Source organism: Pseudonaja textilis, chromosome 11 (assembly GCF_049901715.1).
Source record: "Pseudonaja textilis isolate UNSWEBS1 chromosome 11, rPseTex1.2, whole genome shotgun sequence".
Classification (NCBI taxonomy): Eukaryota; Metazoa; Chordata; class Lepidosauria; order Squamata; family Elapidae; genus Pseudonaja; species Pseudonaja textilis.
The window spans coordinates 19,592,418-19,616,489 of record NC_142000.1 but is presented as its reverse complement, the minus strand read 5'-3'; the positions used below and the strand labels follow the sequence as shown (position 1 = coordinate 19,616,489).

The window sequence follows — 24,072 nt, the reverse complement described above, 5'->3', positions numbered from 1 at the left end:
GTTCTTGATGTTGCTATCTCTTGGCACTGCTACATCTATCACCTCTGCCATTTCCTGGTCCTTGTCTACCACCACAAAATCTGATTGATTCTCTGTCTGTCTGTCTGGATCCGAATGTCCCACGTTCTCTCAACTTTCTTATTTTTCATGACCTTCTATGGGATCTCCCCTATCTATTTCCCACCAGACGTCCCTTTCAAAAATCGAATTAATGAAAAGCTTTTGGTTTTTTTTCAAGGTACCAAGTATCTGACACACTTAATTGTGAGCAGTTGGTTACTGATTTACAGCGTTTAGAAGAGCAGCTGGCTGATTTGCACCGACCAAGGCTTCCCTGTCTTTTTGCAAACCAGGCCGGTCGCTGGCACCAAAGCGAGGAATAGACACAACCTTGAATAAAGCGATTTGCTCCTGTCCAGTGAACTAAAACCATAAGCAAGAGTTAATAGACCATGTTCTTCTCCTCAATGTACCACCTTTATTTATTCACAGGTTACATTTGGAGAAGGTGTGTTGCACCGAAATAAACCTCTCCCAACAAAAACAGTAACAGATGATGATGGCACATTTGTTTTAGATTTTGATTTCCCCAAATCTCCAAACCATTATAAAACCTGATGCAGAGCCTACAGAAGCCTTCTTCTTATTGATGCTTGGCACGCCTTCAGTTGGGGGCTAACGGAGGCTGCATAAACTTTTTATGTATCCCATTCTTCACAGGGTGATTAAATAACTCTCAGACAAAAGAAGGCCGTGCCAAAGGCTGTCAGGAAATCAAACTTTGCAGCCCTACCTGGAGAATAGCGCTACGATTTTATTGTCAGGGCGGGAAAGTTTCTAGCTTTGGGGAACTGCTCGCTCCAAGATCTGCCACCTGGAGCCAGATGCAAAATGGGGGAGTAGGTGGATAAGGGAGGATGTTTGAAGCACCACGGGGAAAAGAAAATGGCTGATCCACAGGCAGGTTTGTATAGGAGAGAGAAGCCCTTTCACAAGCTAAACCCTGGTGTCAGTTCTGCAGACTTTCATATTGCGAGGCAGGAATTGTATTCCTAAATTCTGAAAGCTGACTTATCCTAAATGTTTGGTAGAAGGAAATAGATTTAACCTCAGGGAAGGGAAGGGAAGGGGAGGGCAGGGCAGGGAAGGCCGGGGAAAAGAAAAAGAGGGGAGGGGAGAGGAGAGGAGAAGAGAGGTGAGGAAGAGGAAGAGAAGGGAGGGAAAGAGGAAGAGAAGGAAGGGGAGAGGAGAGGAAGAGAGGAGAGGAGGAGGAAGAGAGAAGAGAAGAGGAAGAGAAGGGAGGCGAGAGGAGAGGAAGAGAGGAGAGGAGAAGGAAGCAGAGGGAAGAGAAGACAAGAGAAGACAAGAGAAGAGAAGAAAAGAGAAGAGATGCACACAATGATTAGACATACAAATAATTTGTCTCCAGTGCAGAGAAGATAAGCAATTAAACTAAAACCAGTCAGTTATGTTGTTTTTGTTATCTTGCTACTGTCAAATTATGCAGACAAGCCTGTTCCTTCATCCTTTTTGGTAGAAATGAATAAAAGAATTGAGAATTCATTCATTCATATCCCACCTTTATTATTTTTATAAATAACTGGTTCACATCCCTAATACTCCTCCCTCCTCCAATTTTCCCCACAACAACAACCCTGTGAGGTAGGCTGGAAGATGAAATAGAAAGCCATAAAATTATTTTCCAAGTTTGTCAAGTGTGCAAATGCGGTGCGTATAAAACCAGTTGTGAGAATGCAAGTAGCCCCCAACTTACAACCATTCATTTAGTGAGCGTTTGAATTTTGTTTGGTTTGTCTGTGTCTTCGGGGTCACCTGAGTCGTACAAATGGGTGTGGAGCCTTCTTGGAATGGCTGAAACGACTGTGTTCTACACTGGAGATGGATGACGTCACCTTTTTCACTGCTGTTGTAACTTTCAACAGTCAATAAATGATTGGCTGTAAGTCAAGGAGTCCCTGTTTGTCTGAAATGTTATAGGGTCTCCTATTTGGGCAGGGGCTGCATTAGAAGACCTCCAAGGTCCCTCTCAACTCTGTTATTCTGTTAATCTGTATATGAGAAGAGAGAATAGAGTAGAGTAGAGTAGAGTAGAGTAGAATAGAGTAGAATAGAATAGAATAGAACATAATAGAATAAGGAATAGAGTAGAGTAGAGTAGAGTAGAGTAGAGTAGAGTAGAGTAGAGTAGAGTAGAGTAGAGTAGAGTAGAGTAGAGTAGAGTAGAGTAGAGTAGAGTAGAGTAGAGTAGAGTAGAGTAGAGTAGAGTAGAATAGAGTAGAATAGAATAGAACATAATAGAATAAGGGATAGAGTAGAGTAGAGTAGAGTAGAGTAGAGTAGAGTAGAGTAGAGTAGAGTAGAAGAATTGGAAGGTGGTCTTCTATTCAAAGAGGAAATTCTACACCATTTCAGACAAAAGCAGAATGTGGCAGAGACATCTTGTGTCATCTGTGATTAATGCATCAATAAATCCACATCCCAAGGATTTAATTTGCTTCAGGTTAGGAGAAGCTGAGTCAAAGAGACTGAAATTCTCCACAAATGTCGAGCAAATCCACAAAGCCACTGATGGACAGCCAACGGAAGGCCACCAATCCACCCTAACTGGCATGATTGCACGGATTGGAAAATGTAATCCATCATGTAAATGAAATGACAGGAGAGGCCAGTCAATAATTAACATCCGAATTAAAGCTTTCCAAGGTAGGGTCACAACTCTCTTTGTTTTGGATATTTAAATCACTGGCCACAGATTTCCTGCCTTTCTCTGCAGGATGTTCCATCCTCATGCTTTGCATTAATTGCCTTCATTTTTCATGTGTAACATTTGAGTCAATGTCAGGTGCTTTTTTTTAACCCCCCCACCCTTCCCAAATTACAAATCCGGCTGGCTAAAAATAAAACATGATTAATGCCACATGATCTTCCTTCCACCGAATAAGCCACAGGAACAAGGGTTCAACTGAAACACATCAGTTGAAGAGTTGAGGAAGCTACCAAGTTGCATCCGCCCAGCATCTACAGCAAGGTGGAAGCTTGGATGGATGAATGGATGGATGGATGGATGGATGGATTGACATACTGTGCTATGGAGATTGTCATTCATCTGGGTCATGGTTGTCCTAAAGGTGCTTGTTCAACAGACAACTGGATTTTGTTTCTCCAGTCTAGTTGCCTTTTGAACAAGCATCTTTGGGTCCTAAGCAGTAGAACAGAACAGAACAGAACAGAACAGAATAGAATAGAACAGAGGATAGGATAGGATAGGATAGGATAGGATAGGATATTGGAATGAAGGAATAGAATAGAATATTAGAATAAAGAATAGAATAGAATAGAATAGAATAGAATAGAATAGAATAGAACAGAGGATAGGATAGGATAGGATAGGATAGGATATTGGAATGAAGGAATAGAATAGAATAGAATATTGGAATAAAGAATAGAGTGGAGTAGAGTAGAGTAGAGTAGAACAGAACAGAACAGAACAGAACAGAACAGAATAGAATAGAATAGAATAGAATAGAATAGAATAGAATAACAGAGTTGGCGGGGACCTTGGAGGTCTTCTAGTCAAATCCCCTGGTTTGGCAGGAAACCCTATACCACTTTGACAAATGGTTATTCAATATCTTCTTTAAAACTTCCAGTGTTGGAGCATTTATGACTTCTGGAGGCAAGTGTTTCCACATTAATTGTTCTAACTGTTTATTTAACTAGGGTCAGCCATGATGGACTGGCTTGGCCCAACCCTAAGAAGGCAGCGATGGTGAGCTCCATGCCCCATGTAAAACCAAGCCAAACCTATTACATAACACTTTCTTCTGGATAGACAACATTGTGTGATGGTTATGGAGTTGAACTAGAACCAGAGAGACCTAGATAATGCTTTTTTCAAGAGTCTATTTAAAGCAAATTCCGCTTAACAACACATTGCATGTGAGTTTTTAAAGAGAAACAAATAGTAACATTCCAATTTCATTGTCATTATCATTTACAGTAATATAATAATATGTGATGGTCCCTATCAGTTCACTGTGCAGGAGAATTTTCACTTTTAAAGCACCTGAGGCGTATTTAAAGAAAATCAATGGATAAACGTAACTCTTTCTATGAGCAATTCAATTTTTGCAAGCACAAAGTACCTGCTATATATGCAATAAGTTTCCCATTCCTCTCCAAATTAACACATTAAATAAAGATGTAAGCATTGCTTAAACATGTACTTCAATAATAATGTTTTTTTTTTAAAAAAATCCACCCAGTATTAGTCGAAATGAAATGTAAAAAAGGCACACAGTCTATGCAATCTAAATTTGCATCTCCCTGCACTAACAGGAATAAAGACTTGGAAAGCACATAATTCAAAACATCAGTCTCTTAAAAGAGAAGGCTGTGTATGAAGACATTGCTAGCTTGGTGATTTTATAAAAGTGGTAAAAAAGGATATTTTCTGACCGCTAAAGATTTCAGCTTAGGTCAAAAAGTGAGAAATTGCCTGCAAGAGCTTTTTTCTTCTTCTCTGTATTTGACAAAATCCTGCTGAACCGCCTAACAAAGATTGAAGGAGAAGGAGAACCAGCAACTGCAGTCGCCTTTTGAGATCTTGATCTGAAGATAAAGACATCATTCACAAAAGAAGAAAGAAAACTGAGAAGGATAATCACAAGCGCAACTATGAATGGCAACACTTTGGCTGTTCTTACACTGATTTGTCTGTTCTGCTCTGTTTTTCCTTCCTATGCGATATCTCTTAAGACTGCAGGGTAATTTTGTGCGGGGAGAGAGTAAAGGGTAAGGTATTCAAAAGGTAGATAACAGAAACGGGGTCTAGGACAACTCATCGTGGCCAACTCTCTGTGGGAAAATTCTCTGTGGGAAAATTCAAAGCCATATTAATTGTTTCATTCAGTTTCTTTGATTATCGGTCACCAAGTTTTCATTCAAATTATTGCAATGCAATTTCTGGATTGACTTCCTTTATTATGTTATTATTAGTGGCGGGGTGGGATTCAAAAATCTCAACAACCGGTTCTCTGCCCGGTTACTGGGTGGGTGTAGCATGGTGGGCGTGGCCTACCGGAATTTCCGGGGGTGGGGGGGCATTTTTCATCCTCTTAGAGCCTCCGCGTGGACCCTGCACTTACCTACATCCAAAACAGGCCATGTGGAGATTTCTGGGAAGGGCGGGGTGGGGTGAGCGGGGCCAGCCAGTCAGTTCAACTGCCAGTTCGGCAAAACAGATATAAATTTAATACCCAGTTAACTTAAACTGGCCCGACCAGGATGAATCCCACCCCGATGAATTGCCATGGTTCTGTCGGAATTAATGCAACTTTTGTATTTGTTGAATTGTCCTGCAGTATGTTGGCTGTGGTGAGTTGGGTGAGCCAAGTTATTCCGTTCTGGCAAAAATGGATCACGCCATCTTTACCCCAGTTGTAAATGATCTTTCCTTTGGCACCGGTGATTCCTTATTGGTTGAGACTACTGAATGCACATTCTGGCAAAAGATCTTCTTCCACATTGCTCCCTTATCGTGGAAGGCACATTTTCTGGACTGATAATCAACAAGTACTCTGTCCATGACATGGTATGTGGAAATGACCTTGCACTAATCTGGGTGTCTGAAAAATAATCCAGAATTTTTTTTTTTTTTTTAACAGAGATATAAGTATTTCCTGAACCACCGCCACCCTGGTTTGGACAATGAAAAAAATAATAATTATGCAAGTTAAATCTTCTCCATCACTAATGTGGACATAATCATATTTATTTTCCTCATTCTCATCCCATCCTCATTCACCCACTTTTTTAAAAAAAAATTCTCAGAAAGAATTACTTACAATTTGCTGACTGGATTGAATGACTATATTCCAGCCTGAATTGAAATAAAGTGGTTTTTTTTTTTTTTTGGTCTGCTTTGTTCCCCTGGCAAATTTCATGTACAATGAAGAGAACATTTACAGCTAACTGGTAAATAAGTAAGAAGAAGAAGAAGAAAAACCTCTTTATATTCTCTACATTTATTTGCTGGAGGGTGAAAAGGAATATGCACCACGACCCTGCTTACATTTTTAAATAATCAAGGTTGGGAAAAGAGATTTTCACTTTTACTTAGGCAAAATATGATAATTTTGTTTCACTTTTCAGCAGGAATTAGAAATACACGGGTTACTGAAGAAGCCCAAAGGCAACCTCTTTAACTAGGTTTGCATATTTGTTCCATTGATTTATATAACCAGATTGGGTTGCAGACAACTGCAAAAATTACATTGTTCTTGAGTAATAGCAATATTTAAAAAAAGTTCTCAGTGTAGTCCAATGGACAATAAGAAAAATATTGATGAGACTGCTTAAAATCTTAAATTTGCAGGCGTTTCAACAATGAACCATCCTTTATTTTGTTTTATCAGACTGCTCACTCTACCCACCAGATTCAAAAAATTATATCAATTGACAAAGGAGGACACAATTCTTATTTGCTGAAGAAATGCACCTTTTCTCCAAAAGCAAGGCCTTTGAGAAGACTTTAATGGTGGCGCAGAAGATAGAATGCTGCATTGCAGGCTATTTCTGCTGCCAGCAATTCTACAGTTCATTTTTGACCGGCTTAAGGTCGACTCAGCCTTCCATCCTTCCGAGGTGGGTAAAATGAGGACCCAGATTGTTGGGGACAAGAGGCTGACTCTGTAAATCACTTAGAGAGGACTGTAAAGCACTGTGAAGCAGTATATAAATCTAAGTGCTATTGCGATTAATTCTGATATTGAATATTTTTGAAAAACTTGAGCCTTAAAAGGCCTTGATGGGGCCTCAAATGTCCACAATCTTCGCAACATCTTTGACGGGACCTATTGACCCGATCAGATCAACAGGTTAATATCTTGAGGCTGAAAACAAATGGCAATTGCATACTTTGTGTTCTCTCTAACAATGATTGTTTCCGTCTCTTTTCATTTCTTAATCCGAGGCAACGAACAGCCGTTTGTCCTCCCTTCTCCCTCAAATTAATATCAATAACTGTGCTTTAATTATTGTCCCAGTTTCACTCCATTGCAATCTGCTGGGTCATCACAAATGGCCTAATCAAATGTGGCTGAAACAGCATGTTCCTTCTCTCCAGGTAAAAGCATCAGGGAAAAGAAGAAATCAGCAACCCAAGAGAAGGCTGTAAAGCACTGTAAAGCGGTATATACAGGGATGGGCTGCTGGGGGCTTGCAGGGTTAAGGAGAGCCCCCAGTTAGGATTCTGCGCAGTTCAGAGAACCTCCAAATCCCACTCCTGGGTGGCCCCTCCCAGTACAAAACAGGAAAGTCACCTTAAGAAGCAATCTTTGGGAACTCAATAAGTGGAGTTTAGCTCCAGCAACCAACAATATCCTTAAGAGTATATGCACCGTACACCACATCAACTGGGGAATATAGAAAATCCAGCAAGTTTTGCACCGTTGCTTCAGTCCTAGAGATGACGTATTAAGAAAGGCAGGGAGAGTAAATGTCAGAGGAGAGATTGTTCATCCCCTAGCAACTGCTCACGTTTGCAGAAAGCTTGAAAAACACACCTCAAAAACAAAAAAAATAATAATTAGTTTAGGAATCGAGGTGAGGCACAAATTCATGCCCAAAATGTGGTCCAACAATTAGCAAACCCTTCAGCACTTTTAAGGCTCAAGAATGTCTAATAGTCCATAACTTACCAAAGGGAACTTCTTTTTAAAAAAGGTCACTGCCAACTAGAGGTTGTCCTCAACTTGCAACTATTAGTGACTGTTCAAAATTACAACGGCACTAAAAAAAAGATGACTTATGACCACTTTTTATGCTTATAATCGTTGCAACATCCCAAATCTGCGGAAGTCAGATTCATTGAACAACCATGTTACCAATTTAACTATTGCAGTGATTTGCTTAACAACGGTGGTAAGATTGTAAAATGGAGCAAAGCTCACTCGACAAAGCTCTCACTTAGCAACAGAAATTTTGGGCTCAAGTCTGGTCATAAGTCAAGGACTATTTGTACATCTTCTTTTTCATTGTAAGATGTTCTAGAGAAGGTTCTCCTAACCTTCCTAGTTAAAAAAGTCTAATCCTTAAAATCCAGTTTTTTTCTGATCTTTTTGAGTTTCTTCATCCATAAAAGCCCCTCACAAAACAGCAAACACAGTGTCCTTTTCAAACTTCCTTAGTACCTGGATGAAACCTCTCAAGTGTACAAAGCAGGGTTAAAAGCTTCATGGACCATTTGGTCTCCACTTCTCAACCTGCCAAATTTACAATGCATAGTACATCAGCGCCAACATTTTAATTTGACACCTGTCTTATTGAAATGAATCTTTGGCTATCCACTTCATCCAGATTACAAACATCACAGTTCCAAAGCAAAAATCTGGGGCCAAACTCCAAAGTTCAGTGCACTCAAGAAATAGCATATGTCCACATTTCATCCAGCTTTAAATCAAGTTCTTCCGCCGTGGTTCTATATTGCCAAAATGAAAACAGATAATTGAATTCCAACAACTACGTGGCTCAGGATGAAGGTCTTCTTATTCTTATTCCCCAAGTCCATGTTGATATTCACTACAGCCAACCATTTAAGTACACAAGCATTTCAAAACACTCAGAAAGCGAAAGCCACAGCAAAGGTCAAAGTTTGCATGCATACAGAATTAGGAAACGTTTCTTAAAAATTAAAAAGCTGTCACTCTACGGCATAACTCAAGTAGAAACCACAGAGGACCACTTGTTACAAGGACATTCCAAATGAGATAGGAACACCCAGATTCAGAGAGAGAGAGAGAGAGAGAGAAAGAGAGAGTGAGAGAGAGAGAGATATGAAAATAAGATTTCTTACAATTCAGAATTGGTTGGCCCACTGTGAATGCGGACGAATGTTCAATGTGAAAAACCTTTTGCTGAAATCCCGGAGTGCATTCTAAATCCTTTGTGTACGTAGGGAGCAGCACCTGGAAAAGCAAAGAAAGAGAGTTTTCATATCTGCTAGTTCACCTTTGATGCCAGCTCTTGCAAATAGTATCATGGCTGGATTCAACCTTTGTGAGATGAGAAGTGGTCCCGTCCTTTTAAAATTTGCTCAGTATTTTCTATGCCTTGGGGCATAGAAAGGCATTTCACATGAACTGAAAGAGAGAAGGACATTTCTTATGTTGGGAAGGTAACAAATTATATCAATGAACATCTGTCAGGCGTGAAAGACCAGGTCTACATGTGAAGGTCCAATTAAACTGATTTATTGCTGAACAGCCCCCGCATAGGAATCTTCTCAACTAACAGTTAGCACCTGCTTGGAGTTAGATAAGGGTCAAGAGAATTCCACAGAAGTTGGACTTAAGCTGCTTGTGATCACTTAGGGGATTCTAGGCTGATCCATCCTTTAACTCTGCCCCCAGTTCTGCCACTCCTTTTCCAATAACATCTGAAGATATTCCACTGGCCAAAATATGCAGGGGAGATGCCTTCTTTGCCCACCACTGTTAGAGATGTTCATTACCTATAAAAAATTCATAGAACATGAACTTTCAGTTTGTGGACTTATAGTTCTAACAACATCAGGTGTGCCCAGAGCGGGAAGGGGAAAATTTTCAGAAGTCAAGCTGAGCTCGTAAAAAAATAATAATTGCGAATTAAATTCATCTTGGAAAGACAACTCAAATTAGTCAGTATAAGCTGCCAGCCCCTACCATCACCAGGCTTTGAAAATTGGTTTCTTTCGATGAAACGCCAACCAAAATCACCCAGCAGCCTTCTTGTGGTTCATTTGTGGCGAACCATATTAATAAAGCATGGTTGATATCTCTCCTTTCATTTCCCCAAGTCTACATCCAGAGACTATAGAAGCTTTTTCTGTCAAACTGATGAGATAGCAAAGAAGGAAAGCGGAGACAAAGAGTGCTTAATGACAAGACACATTGGCAAGCTCAGAATCAGCAGATGGACCCATTTCTCATCATTAATGGTGTGTGCCAAAATTTGTTCTTTTGTTCAAGTGATCAACTTGAGAAAAGGAAAGAGTTCACAAGGTTTACTCCTTCCATAAAACGCTGACTTAAGCTTGTAATGACTAATTTGGTTTCCTGTCCTATTCTGCAAGTCATCACAGCTCCATCCGTAACTACCAACCATAAAGAATCGCCATAAAAATGTGGATGATACAATAGAAACTGAGGAGAAAAGTCTAAAAAAGCAGAGGAGGTGAAAAAATGAATTTATCTGGATTTCAGTTTTGCATGATCTGAATGACTGTTTGGAATTCTGAAATGGAATTGGGATAAAGATCTTAACCCCAGGAACGAAATTAGATGCAAATCCGAAACATTGCAGAACAAGAATATTGTACAATCCAATAAGCGATTAGTATCCTCTGCATTAGACCAGATAAAAAGACAATCAAACAAGTTAGGGAGATCCCACTCTAATATACTCATTAATAAATGAGGACCAAGGTGAAAAAGAATAACTAAATAAAATAAATAATAAATAATCCCGTTTCTAAGTTTTGGTAACCTAATCTTTTGCCCAATGCAATGGACACTAAAAAATGGTAACAATTTCCTCTATTGTGTCATGTACAGTTCTAGGGCATAGTGCTTATCTCCATTTCTTGACCAAGGGAGCCTGTGTTGTCCAAAGACATTTCCATGTTCATGTGGCCAGCATGGCTATACACCAAAGTCATGCAGAATGCTATTACCTTCCCACCGAAGTGGTATCTATTTATCTACTTGCATCTGCATGCTTTCGAACTGCTAGGTGGGTAGGAGCTGGAGCAAGGAACAGGAGCTTACCCTGTCCAATGGTGCTCAGGTTTCAAACCTTTCCAGCTGATGAACTCAATGTCTTTAGCCACCTACTGTGACCTCCGAGAATCTATTTTGACAGTGATCTGCTATAAACCCTCCGGGATTACTTTGAAATGAGATGGCCAGCAAATACACTTAATAAATAAACAAGCAACTTGGCCAAAGCCAACACACAGGGAGTCCTCCATTGTTCCATTTTGTTTTCCAAGTTTTACAAAGCAGCAGACAGATACGTTTCGCCGTAATATTTAGCCCCTTCCATTCATTTGCACCTTCTTTGGAGGCTTACACCAGCAGTGTGTTAATAAAACTGATGGGGAAATTGCATGTGTGATTGTAAACCTCATTCTGTAACAAATTATCCTTGTGTTTTTCTCAAGCGCAGCTTTTTATGAAGAAGATGAGACTCTATGCACATGCTCCACAAAAGATGATTAATTAACAGCACTTTTACCTAGACCCGAGTGTGCATGTGCGTGTGTGTGTGTGTGTGTGTGTGTGCGTGTGTGCATACGCACTCATGTGCACGTGCAAGGAATGAAAACACAAGCCAGAAATGGTGCTGGGGAAAACCAGTGCATCTGGAGGAAAGTAACCTATTTAATTTAAATTTTGCACAGAGCCAGATGAATGTTGCTAAGGGTTCACAGCAGAGCTCAAGGAAGGAAATAAACAGAGACAATAACTCACATATTACTTCATAGAAGGTATGTAAGTTCAGCTCAGTAACTAACCTATCATTCCTTCTCTGGGGAGTAATTACAAGTTGCTAGCCCAGCCTTCAGATGAAGTGGAGGTTTTCCTGTTAGCCATGCAATTTCCAATGCTTTCTTTTCCTCTCGATATTAAACTAGTTGTCATCCTCAACCACACATGGGTCTTTTTTATTATTATCAATTATCTTTCTAAACCACAGAGCACCTTGTACATTCTCTTTCTGCCTGGTAGGAAATTTTTTTTTTTTTTTTATGAAAACTAAATGGCTACTTTATTAGAAGTAAAGGGCTACTTGTCTCCTTTAAGTGTCGGCTTTGAAAAGTTTATGGTTCCAAAAAAAGTACAAACTTGTCTTTACAAAGAAGAGTGAAAAACAATACTCTTAGATCTATAACCATCTCTTGGTTGATTCAGCCCGTACAAGAGGTGAATGTAATGGAAGGCAATAAAACATTCTTTATTGCAGTTGTCCGCACTCTGCCACCTTTCAAATATGCTGGAAGAGTAACTGTCCATATTTCTACCTCGGGTGAATCACTGAAAAGACAATGCTGGCTGTGGGATCATGGGAGCTTCAAATCCAGCCTAGTTGGAAATTCTGGCTGGGGAGATGTTTTTCTGGACAGGTAGCCCTTCACTTTGTTTAGTAACTGTTGGAAGTTACAATAACTCTCCTCCTAAAGATACTTAAGACTTAGATTCAAAGTTCTGATGGCCTTCGTTAACAATTAATCAGTGGAACAACTTGTCTCCAGAAGTTATACTGGAGGTGTTTAAGAAGAGATTGGTATGTGGTCTCCTGCTTGACCAGGGGGTTGGACTAGAAGGCCTCCAAGGCTCCTTCCAACTCTGTTATTCTATTCTATTCTAGCTTGCCATGGCCAACTCAACAAAGAACAAGAGTTTTTAATGATGGCTGTAAGTCAAGGACTTCCTGTACCTCCTCTGACACAAAATAAAACCAATACACTGATTTGGGAAAAGGAGATTCACAGCTTATTCAACTAATTGGGCATGAAATCCCTTTGGACACATCAAGTCAAGCTTTTCCAGGTAGAAAATCAGGAATCCCAAATTCCTGAGCAACAGGAAGATCATTGTCTCGGCAGGAAACAGGAAGTCCTATAAGGACCCTTCTATTCCCCCTGCTGAGCACGTGCTTTACCTTGCATTATTAGCTTTCTACCACTTAGAAGACAAGTTGGTGTCTGATATTATAGACACCAGGGCCCATCCTGCCAGCCGAGTCGTTGCTTAGACGACTAGGAATAAAGCTTAAAAAAAAAAAAAAGCTTCTGGATTCCAGGTTAACCTTCTACTGATGAAAGAAAGCAGACAAATGGAGAGAAGACGGTTGGTCAACTATGGAAGAGAGACGCACTCAAGGCAGAACCATTGAAGCTTTCTCCAAGCCCAGAACTGGGACTGATACTCGATCATTTCCAAAATGGTTTCCTCTAAATCAAAGGCTTTAAAAGCTGCAGAAGTAACAAAGGTAACATTTGCTACCCCTAGAGATAAACAGGATTTCAGAATTGGCAGTCTTCTAGTTTAAACTTCTGGTCAAAGTGGGAGACCCTCTACAACAGGGGTCGCCAACCTTTTGTACCTCAGGGACCACCAAACTCATAATTTTAAATCCCGTGGACCAGAGACCCTGGGAAAGTCCCCCCAAAAGTCTGCGGGAAAATTCCCCACCCCGTTTTCCTACCGATTGGTCATTCTTTATTTGGGATCGCAGGATACCATCTCCAGCTCCATTCTTGGGGGTGGGGGGGGAGAGACTTTTGGCTTCATGCAAGGAAAGCAGCAGAAGCAGCAGAAGTCTTTCTTTCTCTCCCCCAAACTCTGCCAGAAATGAGTCTTTGTTGGCGCAGCCTCTTGGAGCAGGAGGCCTTGCAGGGTCCCAAAGACTCATTTCTGGCGGAGTTTGGGGGAGAGAAAGAAAGACTTCTGCTGCTTCTGCTGCTTTCCTTGCATGAAGCCAAAAGCAGAAAAAGAAAGAAGTGGAAAGAAGCAGCCCAGTGGACAGGACAGGCATGTGGGGTGAGTGGGGGCAAGTTCCCCTTCCCCCCCCCCACTACCTCATGTTGTTCACAATGCCAGGTACACAACCCTTGTGTTCCCCTGGATCATGTGGGCGGCACAGCCTTGTGTTCCCGCGCAGCCTGGATTAATTGCTTTTGGGGGTACATTTGGGGTGACATTTCTCTGCAGACCACAAAAATGTTCTCATGGACCACCAGTGGTCCCTGTCCCACTGGTTGGTGACCACTGATCTACAACATTCCAAGAACGTTGGAAAAAAAAAAACATAGAACATAGAATGACAAAGCTGGAAGGGAACTTCTACTCCAACTTCCTGTCCAAAACCATCCTAATCAAATGGTTGTCCAATCTATTTTTGAAAAAACCCACCTCCAGGAGGCAAGCTGTTCCATTGATTAATTGTTCTCATTGTCAGAAAATTTCTCCTTGATTCTAGGTTGGATCTCTCTTTAATGATCTTCCAACCATTAATTCTTGTCCTGCCCTCAGGTCGGTGGTGTATTAACCATTAAGCAGACTAAGCACGTGCTTAGGGCACCAGGCCCAAAGTGGCTTCAAATATTGCTGTTAAGGCAAGATCAAAACACAGAGATTTAAGATATTTAAATGTGAGACAATGTGTACAAAGTAAGATGATTAAGCTGGAATACTGTATGTCAGAAAATAACACTGCAGATCATTTTACAAAAGCCCAAGGCTCTGTAAAGCATAAGGCTTGCTGCGAGGATTATGGACTTAGAATGTAAGGTTGTATATATTGCCCTACCCAAAGGGGAGAACGTTAGGAATGTAAGTCACCGAATAGTTGGGTTGGAAAATATATAAACCAGGATAGACATTTTAATACTGTCTCTTTAAGGAAATGCTAAAATTGTAATTGGGTGTGGTTCCTCAAATGGCTGTAAGATGGAGCCAGAAACCTGGGCTGTTCTGGAGAGTGTTGCTGTTCCTATTGATTGTTTCTGATCATAGTTCTTCTTGGGTTTGATGTAAGTCTGTTACTGAACTGTTTTATTGATACTGGACTTTGATATTTGGATTATCCCTGTACTGAAAACTGACTGCTCTAACCATTAATGGCTTGGACTGTTTTGTTGAACTTTGCTTAACCGTTTTACTGGAAGTAAAAATTACATTTTACTATACAGTGTATCTGTGTGCTAGTTGTGTGTTATTCTTCACTACTCTCACTACGTCTCCCTGTGTGCGCTCATTCTCCTCACGGGGAATTACCTCAACAGGCACCACAAAAACGTTTATGTAGCCTTCGTTTGTACAGTAGGTACAAAAGAGGGTTGCACCAAGATTTGTCAGCGCTTAGGGCACCAGGGAGCCTTAACCAGCCACTGCCTCAGGTGTTTTGGAGAATAAGCCAATGCCCATTTCTCTGGCTACACCAACTATTTAGGCCCATGTTGTTGATGTCAAAACAGGAAAAAAAAAAACCCTTTGTTGCAGAGACATTCTCAATGCCTTCTCTCTACCCTGCCTTGCCCCTCTCCTCAAAGCATGCCAGGGCTTTCTTAAAAGTAGAGTTTCAGCTTCTAGAACACACTCACCCCCACCACCCAGAACATAAAATTAATTTCCAACTAGTAGCTCTCAATGTCATCAAAATAGATTGAGCAATTTCAGGTTTAGAAATCATTTTCTCAACTTGTTCCACTGTAACTCTTCTCAATTATTTATCGCCTTTGGGGGCATTAGATCATAAAGCCATAAGCTCCAGACTGCTAATTCCATTTCAAAGTTTCAAGTTTCTCGGCACATATGGGCAGCAATTAGATTTTCGACTCATAAGTATCATTTTCAGGCCTCAAAATTGTCTTCAGCGGCGCTACTGCCGCAGCGTGCAAAACCATCTGCCAACAGGACACTTTTGCCCAACAGACACGACTTATTGCAACTTAAAGTAACGCAAACCCACCACACTGAGGGACGGGGAAAGAAAAGCCAAATCCCCCAGGGGAAGTCTAGTGCAAAGGAGAAAACTATGGTGTGTTTGGTTTCTAGAATTAAAGAGATAGGAAATTGCTTTATGCTGAGTCATTATCGTCTTTTAATGAACCCATAATCCCTTGCAAAGTGGAGTTTGGGCTACTGAATGGAGCTAGCAGAGTGTTTTAATCATTCCATAATCCCTCGTATCGGGGTGGAGTCTGAGCAATTGAATGGAGCTGAGACTTTACTGGCCAGATGCCCTTACTATCGCCAATGCGGAGTTTTGTGCGGCAGATATATTGTGCCCAGAGAGAGAAATATCTGCCTCTACCTAGGATCGAACTCACAGCCTCCTGATTGTGAGGTGAGAGCTCACACCACTAGGCCTCTGCACCACTTCAAATTGCTTTATGCTGAGTCATAAGGGAAGGAAAAACATGCTACATAAAGAGTCCTCCATTTAGGACCAAAATTGGGGCCAGAATTTCTATTGCTAAGCAAGCCAGTTGCTAAGTGAATTGTGCCCAACTTTACCATGCTCGTTAAGCAAATGATGGCAGTTATTAAGTGACTTGGATGGTCATTAAGTGTCTCTCTCTGACTTCCCCGTTGCCTTTGCTCATCAAAAGCCAGCTGGGAAGATCGCAGATTGGGGGTCGCTTGATCCCAAGGACACTGCAATGGTCATAAATACACTTGGTTGCCAAGTGCCCAAATTTTGATCATGAGACCATGGGATGTTATGTCATAACTGCAGAGACCAGTTCTAAGTCACTTTTTTTTTCTGTACCACTGAAATAGATTCTCAGAATAACAACACAACCACAAAATAAGAGACTAACCAAGCTGGAAGGGACCTTGTAGGTCTTCGATTTCAATCCCCTACTCAAGCAAGAGACCCTGTACCCTTTAAGACAAGTGGTGGTCCAATGTCTTCTTTAAAACCTCCAGTGTTGGAGCACCCACAACTTCTGGAGTCAAGTCATTCCACTGATTCTCCTCATTGTTAGTAAGTTTCTCCTTAGTTCCAGATTGGTTCTCCTTGATTAGCCTCCATCCATTGCTTCTTATCCTGCCTTCAGGTGCTTTGGAGACAGCTTGGCTCCCTCTTCTTTGGGGCAGCACCTAAGATATTGGAACCCTACTATCATGTCACCACTAGTCCTTCTTTTCCTTAAACTAGATATTCCCAATTCCTGAAACCGTTCTTCAAATAGTCACTAAATTTATGGTTGTAGATCAAGGAATGTCTGTTGACAAACATACTGTAGACACAGAACTGTCACATCCTTTATGGAGCTGTTTGTTCTAAACTTAATCTATGGGATCATAGAACTTCAGTTTCTACTACTAAATTTTTCTGGATCTTTTGGGACCAAGATAATCTGGTTGTATAAGAGAACCAGGGAACAGATCTCACCATCATCAGAAAGGTTTCACATTCTACCTCTGAAATGGACTGTCCAACCCTTCCCTGTATTCTATCCACTTGAAAATGTTTAAGCATTTTCAATGCAAAATGCATGTTCAATGCACGCATTTTAATCCCCGTGTCAATGGTTTCATCAGATGATGAATGGATCATCGGATGATAGAACCAGTTGGCAGTTCTAATTCCTGAAAAACGGAGGATTTTTTTTTCTTTTTTTGTCTTTTGAGTCGACTCCTCTGAAGGATTAAGTTTGAAGTGTCTTTATGGATTCTGAAAATACATTTTCCAATGATGTATCCCCACTGTATATCATAAAAAAGAAAATCCAAGAAAATTCACCATGTAATAAAGATGTCACTGAGTTTCAGTCTTTAAAAAAAAAATCTACCAAAGACTTTTTTTAAAAAAAAAAAATCATGCTGAATAATCTTTGAAAATAACTATGTTGGCTCATGAGTTAATTTGCACTTTATCGTAAAATGATTAGATACAAATTACTGGTATTACCTTGCTGGAAATATATTTGTAACAAAAGAGGATATTGTAGGTATCTATTACCATTAAAACCTTATCTGGGTAACAAAAATAGACTAAAGTACTAATGGACATCTGAAGGGTTTTAATTGTTTAATGTTATGCCGCCTTAATTGCAGAAGTGGAATAGTGGAATTTATCTAAGCATTCTAGCCACAAAGTGCATCTAAAACAAATGCCTATGCACAGACACACTCTCTTTTTTTTATGAAGCCTATCTATCCACTTTCTTTCTTTTATGGCAGAGAAGGACATTAGCTGTATTTTATTACTGTTCGTATAATTGCAACCTTGGAGGGAACAAGGACTTTCATTTCTTTTAGCCTCTCAAGTCCTGAAGCAAAAACCGAGCTATCTAAAACATTTCTAGCCTACTTTAAGATGCGCTTGCTGCTCTAAACTTGCTGAAGTGACACTCCCTGTCATTACAACTGAAATACCATGTAGTGCCTCGTAATGCTTTGACTCGTTTCCACAAAGGCCAATTCTTAGTTGACGAGACTTACATATAATTTAGACCTGGATGCTTTCTTCTCGAAATGCATTTTTTGTGAAGTTCTGTCTAGTGATAACATAACTCTGGTCTCTGGGGTGAGCAAAATACAAATTATGAAGGGGTCTTTAGTCTTTTGGTGTTTGGGGCCAACTTCAAAGTGGTTTCTCTTCCTTTTTACTCTGTTAAACCAACATAGTTTTTTAATCTAGCTATGAAGAGGAAGGAAGGAAGGAAGGAAGGAAGGAAGGAAGGAAGGAAGGAAGGAAGGAAGGAGGGAGGGAGGGAGGAAGGAAGGAGGAGGAAGGAAGGAAGGAAGGAAGGAGAAGGGCAGAGTAGGAGGAGTAAGGGTGATGTGAGAAGGAAGAAGAGAGGGAGGAGAGAGGAGGGGAAGGGGAAGGAGGAGGAGAAGGAAAAGAAAAGGAGAAGGAAAAGGAGGAAGAGAAAGAGAAGGAAGGAAAGAGAAGTGTAGGGATAAAAGAAGTAAGGGGGGAGGAGAAGGAGAAGGGAAAGGGGAAGGAAGGAAGTTCAGCAAATCTGATGAACCAGATCTTAAAAGTGGACTACCTATTCAGCCAGCTATCATTGCATAAAAAAACCAACCTTTTTGAAGGAATAAAGCTTCTTAGAATTAGGAGCAGCTACCCATTGAAGATGAACATTTGACACCCAAGGTTTATTTTATTTAAAAAAAAACCTTATATCTATCATAAATTAATTAGATTCACAGATAATATGCTTCAAGACCTAAGTCCATAATCATTCATAATTATTTGATTTTATCAAAATAAGAATAATGGGAGGATAAAAAAAAAATCAAACCTTCCACACCTCTGAAGTCATGCATAAAAGCATTGCTCTTGATCCCAAATCCTTTAAGAAGTCTTACAAAAGATTTTGACAGTGAAAAGTAAAAGCTTGTGTACTTGAAAAAAAAAAAAACATTGAAGACACTCCAGTAGGGGGGAAATGATTCTTATTAATGCTTTACCTTAGCCCAGAAATAGATAAATATTTGCCATTAATTGGATAATTGTCCATTTTAGATAATTCTGTACAAAACACACATAGAACCAAGAACATTCAAGGTGGAGTACAATAACATGGAGATGGGCTTTAAAAATCAAAATCCACTTTGATACCATTGTTTAAAAATGTAGGGATAGAATTGCTCTTGCCTGATTATATTCTCTTCAAAATCTATAGAGGGGGTGAGCAACAGTCAACAACAGAAAAATGATATGGTAAACTTCAGACATCCAAAATGGTGGTGGTGGGAATAGCTACAAGAGAATGAAGCGGCCATATCAAACACCCGATAAAAAAACTAGCAATCGGGAAAGCAGGAGGCAATCAAACCTGTTGCAGGTGTTACATTTATGAGCCTTTTCCTCTGCCAAGTCACCTTTGAATGCTTGAAAAAATACCAACCCCCTTTTCAAGTTCATTATTTCACTCGCTCTTACTTTCTTTCACCTGGACCAGGTGATGCTCTGGTCTGCCATTTGAAGTTTTCCCTCAACTTCCCCCTGGATCCTTCTGGGAAATTAAAAGGGTATCTTAATATTCCTCTTCAGTGAATATGTGAACAGGCAGGTCCTTGTTTGCCAACATTGGCGGTGTTCAGGAATTTGCAGTGGGGTTTGCAAATGGAAGAGAGAGAGAGAAAAAAAAATGTGTGACCTACATTTGTACATGAAGGGTAATGAGTTGGAAAACCTCCATGAATAAGGGAGATGTTCATTGCAAAATTCATGCACACAAGGAAAATATTGCTTTGAAATATGCACCGTACAGCAGTAGGAAATTCATTATTATTAGAATTAGAGTCTCATCCATGACCAGCAGCAATGTGGCTAGAAAAATGTTCACAATAATTATCTCTCTCTCTATGTGCCTCTATCTGTCTGTCTATCTGTCTCTCTTTCACTGTCAGTCTTTCTCTGTCTCCATCTCCAACTCCATCTCTACATCTCTCTCTGTATCTATCATCTATCTCCCTCCCTCCCTCGCTCTGTCCCTTCCTCCATTTGTCAGTCCATCGTCTGTCTGTCTGTCTGTCTGTCTGTCTGTCTGTCTGTCTGTCTATCAATCTATCTATCAATCTATCAATCAATCAATCAATCTATCTATCTATCTATCTATCTATCTATCTATCTATCTATCTATCTATCTATCCTGATCGTATCAAAGTCCTTCAAGAGAAGATGGTAACTTTCACCAACACTCCCAGCAAATAAAAGTTGATTTTATAGTTAACTAAAAAATAAAGAAAAGAGTTGCTGAAGCCAGTTTTGTGGTAAGGGGGAACAATGCTTGGGGTCTCCCTAGTTATTCCCAAGGAAAAGAAGAACTAGAGAAGGAGGGAGAATCTATAGTTAGTTGAAAGCTGCTTCACACTTTTTCCACTATTATCGAACCAACAGTGATTCCACCTGGTTCCAGCTAATAGCAATTTAGTTTGCTCTCTTTCTCTCCTCTCCCCTCCACTTTACTCCCCTCCCCTTTTCTCCTTTCCTCTCTCCTCCCCTTCCTTTTCTCCTCTCCTCTCCTCTCCCCTCTCCTTCTTTTCCTTTTTCCCCATTTTCATTGTGTTAGTATAAATCTTGCTACTTTGAGTTGTCTTCATTACAATGCTATTTGTATAATATCCTTAAATTCTTCATGGTCTGTTGTTTGGATACTTTACAGTAGTGGATATGAAGAAGAGGTTCAAAGGTGACCATTCCCCCATTATAAGTTTCAGTTTAGGCTATCACTGTTATGATTATTTGGATTTTCCATCCGAAGTTAAGTGTAGCATTGGAGAGAAAGAGGCAAAGGGAGATGCTGTATCCAGATAGTTGTTAGATAATAAGGACATTATTCTTAGGCTAAATTTCTCGAACTAGCCTTTTTGTTTGTTTGTTTGTTTTTGGTCTTCCTTCTCCATTCCCCTTTTCTCCATTTGTCACGTCTTTTAGATTGCCTATTTAAATAGATGGAATAAATTTTCTCATTGGTAATCATCATGGAGTGAGTGTCTTTTGGGATAAAACACAGGGAAGAAAAAAAAAGCTTCAGGCAGATAAACTCTTATCGTTGCTCTATCTAAATTGCCTTTTTCTTATCCAATGAGTGAATGGATCAGCTAATTTTAACACTATCTAATATTAGGATGGGGTGAGGCACTTGTTCAGTTTTAGCGGGTCAAAGAAGAAAAAAATTGAGATACTGAATTGAGCCGTCCTAGATGCTCTCTCTGAGCTTCTTTGAAGACGTTTCATTCCCAGACCAGGTAACACCATCAGTGCACTGTGTGATATCAACCAAGATCAGCAACTACCAAGGACTCCACAGCAAAATGAGACAACTCACTGTGGCCAACTTACCCCTGGACAATTCAAAAGGCAATAATGATACTCTAAATCCATTCCACTCTTAATATTATCAGGGTAACCATCTGCCTCTTCCTCCTGTCTTACTTTTATTAAAATCATTGGGATTTCAACAACAACAACAACAACAACAACAACAACAATGCCTGTCAAATACAGATGGATTGTCATTTGGAATACAACATGCCAGTTGTCGAAAATCAAAGTGTACAATTTATTGATGTACCAGGAGACAAAGAAAAAGAACTGGGAAAAATTTCAAAATATTGTGACCTGGCCATCAAAACTACATGATTATGGATGAAACATGTAACAGTGATTCTCAGTGTCATTGGGGCACTTGGTACCATGTCCAAGAATTTACAAAACACATCAACAAATTGCAGCTTCTTGCAATAACACCAGCGGAGCTGCAAAAAACTGTGCTACTTGGAATAACATTTTAAGAAGGTACTTGGTTGATACCTAGGATGCTGACAGCAACCTGTATCAACCATTAGCACCAGTCAGTGATATTTGTGATGCATTTTTTAATGTTCCGTTGACTGAGTTTCATGTTTAGTGAATAAAAGTATAACAATAACATTAATAATATTGCTAATGTTATTGAGAGGAACAGATCTACAGTACAGTTATCTCATGCTGAGTTGTCCCACATCTAGTGGTTCTAGGACTCTCTGCTGCTATATATATTCTCTTCTATCAGAAGAACTGCAATATATCAGGAATGCAAGACTATCCAATTATTTTATATATTACACATGCACATGCAGGCAGCAATTTAAAATTACTGAAGCATTTCTTTCATTTTTGTGCTCTCGAGCAGCCTCGGTATCAAAACAATTTGGAAAAGTCTCTGCTTGAAACTGGGAAATGTCATTTTTTTCTCTTTTTTTACGACTTCTTTTTTCTTCCCTCCACCCTTCTCATTGTAAAACAGTTTTGTTTAAAAACAGCCAAGCCTTCAGGATTGTATATGAAATGACATTCTGCAGTTAAGTGTAGCTAAAACATGCATTTATCTCATCCCATGTATTGTTGTTAAAAGCCATTAATTGCACACACCCTCCCATTCACACTCACCTTAGCAGCTGCTAATCTAATCTATCCAAATGCATCACAAGCATGAAAACTGAGAAATGAGACCTGAAATCCTATTTACAACTTCTAAAATCTGCTATATGGGGGAAGGAAAGACATGAAATAGAAGGGGACCAACACGTTGCGCTACTGTGGCACAGTGGTTAGAATGCAGGCTACTTCTGCTGCCTGTAGTTCGATCCTGATTGGCTCCAGGTTGACTCAGCCTTCCATCCTTCTATGGTTGGTAAAATGGGGAACCGGATTGTTGGGGGCCAGAGGCAAATAATGTTTCTACATTGTAAACTGCCCAGGGAATGCTGTAATGTTCTAGGGGAAAGTATATAAGCCTAGATGTTATTGCTATAAATAAAAAGAAGCAATTAATTAAGAGGGTGGTGGCCTTTCGGCCAGCTGAAGTAGTGGATTTGCTTGAAGTCTGCAAATAGCAAAGTCAATGTAATCTGTGCATTATGTTTAAAGCTCTGTTTTCCAGTAGTTAAGGGCTGTAAAAGTCTCTCTCTTCCCGTTTTACACATATTTCTCTTTCTCCCTCCCTCTTCCTCTGTGTGTGTGTGTGTGTGAGAGAGAGAGAGAGTGAGAGAGAGAGAGAGAGAGAGCGCACACACATACACACACGTTTTCATATCTGAGATGCTCCACGTAAAGCCACTCTTTATCCTGAGTTAATTGTGGTACAGCTATTCTGTTGGATAAATCCCCCAGATATTTCCACTTGCTCTAAATCCTTTTCCTTTTCTGTCTCACCTGACCTTCCTTTCCTCCAAAATGATATTGTTTGATTCAGAAACAAAAGAAGGAACATGGCTTATCATTCAGAGACATGTGCCTGAGGTTCAGGAGGAAATTGTGCAGTTGCTGTTGTTGTTTTTTGTGCTCCCCCGTCCCTATAGTCATAAGCACCACATTTTGTTGAATGCAAATGACTTTGCAAGCATTGCCAGAACAATTTAGTTTCGGCAAAACTTCCTATTCTTGCCATCAAAGACACTGCAAAGCACCCCAGTTAAGGCAAGGGTCTGACTAACATTAAATCAGGAAAGGCATGGTCTGTTTTATTACAAATGCAGTGGGAACTCTCCTTGGAAAACAAAGGTTTCAAATGAAAAGAGAGGACGGTTATTCAGAGTCCCAGAGCTTCAACTTGAGTTTCATTGTTTTCAAGCACTTCTTGCTAAAGGTGTGGAGAGAGAGGAGAGGAGAGGAGAGGAGAGGAGAGGAGAGGAGAGGAGAGGAGAGGAGAGGAGAGAAGAGAAGAGAAGAGAAGAGAAGAGAAGAGAAGAGAAGAGAAGAGAAGAGAAGAGAAGAGAAGAGAAGAGATGGATGGATAGGTAGGTAGGTAGGTAGGTAGATAGATAGATAGATAGATAGATAGATAGATAGATAGATAGATAGATAGATAGATAGATAGATGACATTGTTGAACTATAATATATTTTCAAAGTTACTCCAGCAAATTTAGTGGAAAAATTATTGATGCTAGAAATAGTTAGTGAAATGAGAAGAAGCAGCAAGCAAAGAACACACTGCTTGATAACATCAAATCGGATTCAAAGTTGAACATCCAACAACTGAAAGAAGCTTTTG

General features: G+C 40.1%; 1 protein-coding gene across 1 annotated transcript in view; it reads right to left on the bottom strand.

The window, feature by feature from the left end:
- The window catches only part of CDH13 (cadherin 13), a 394,527-nt gene that overhangs the window by 287,323 nt on the left and 83,132 nt on the right, over positions 1 to 24,072 (bottom strand). The window contains exon 2 of the mRNA XM_026713963.2: positions 8,876 to 8,987. Within this exon, the coding sequence (XP_026569748.1) occupies positions 8,876 to 8,987 (112 nt within the window). The remainder of the gene's footprint in view (positions 1 to 8,875; positions 8,988 to 24,072) is intronic.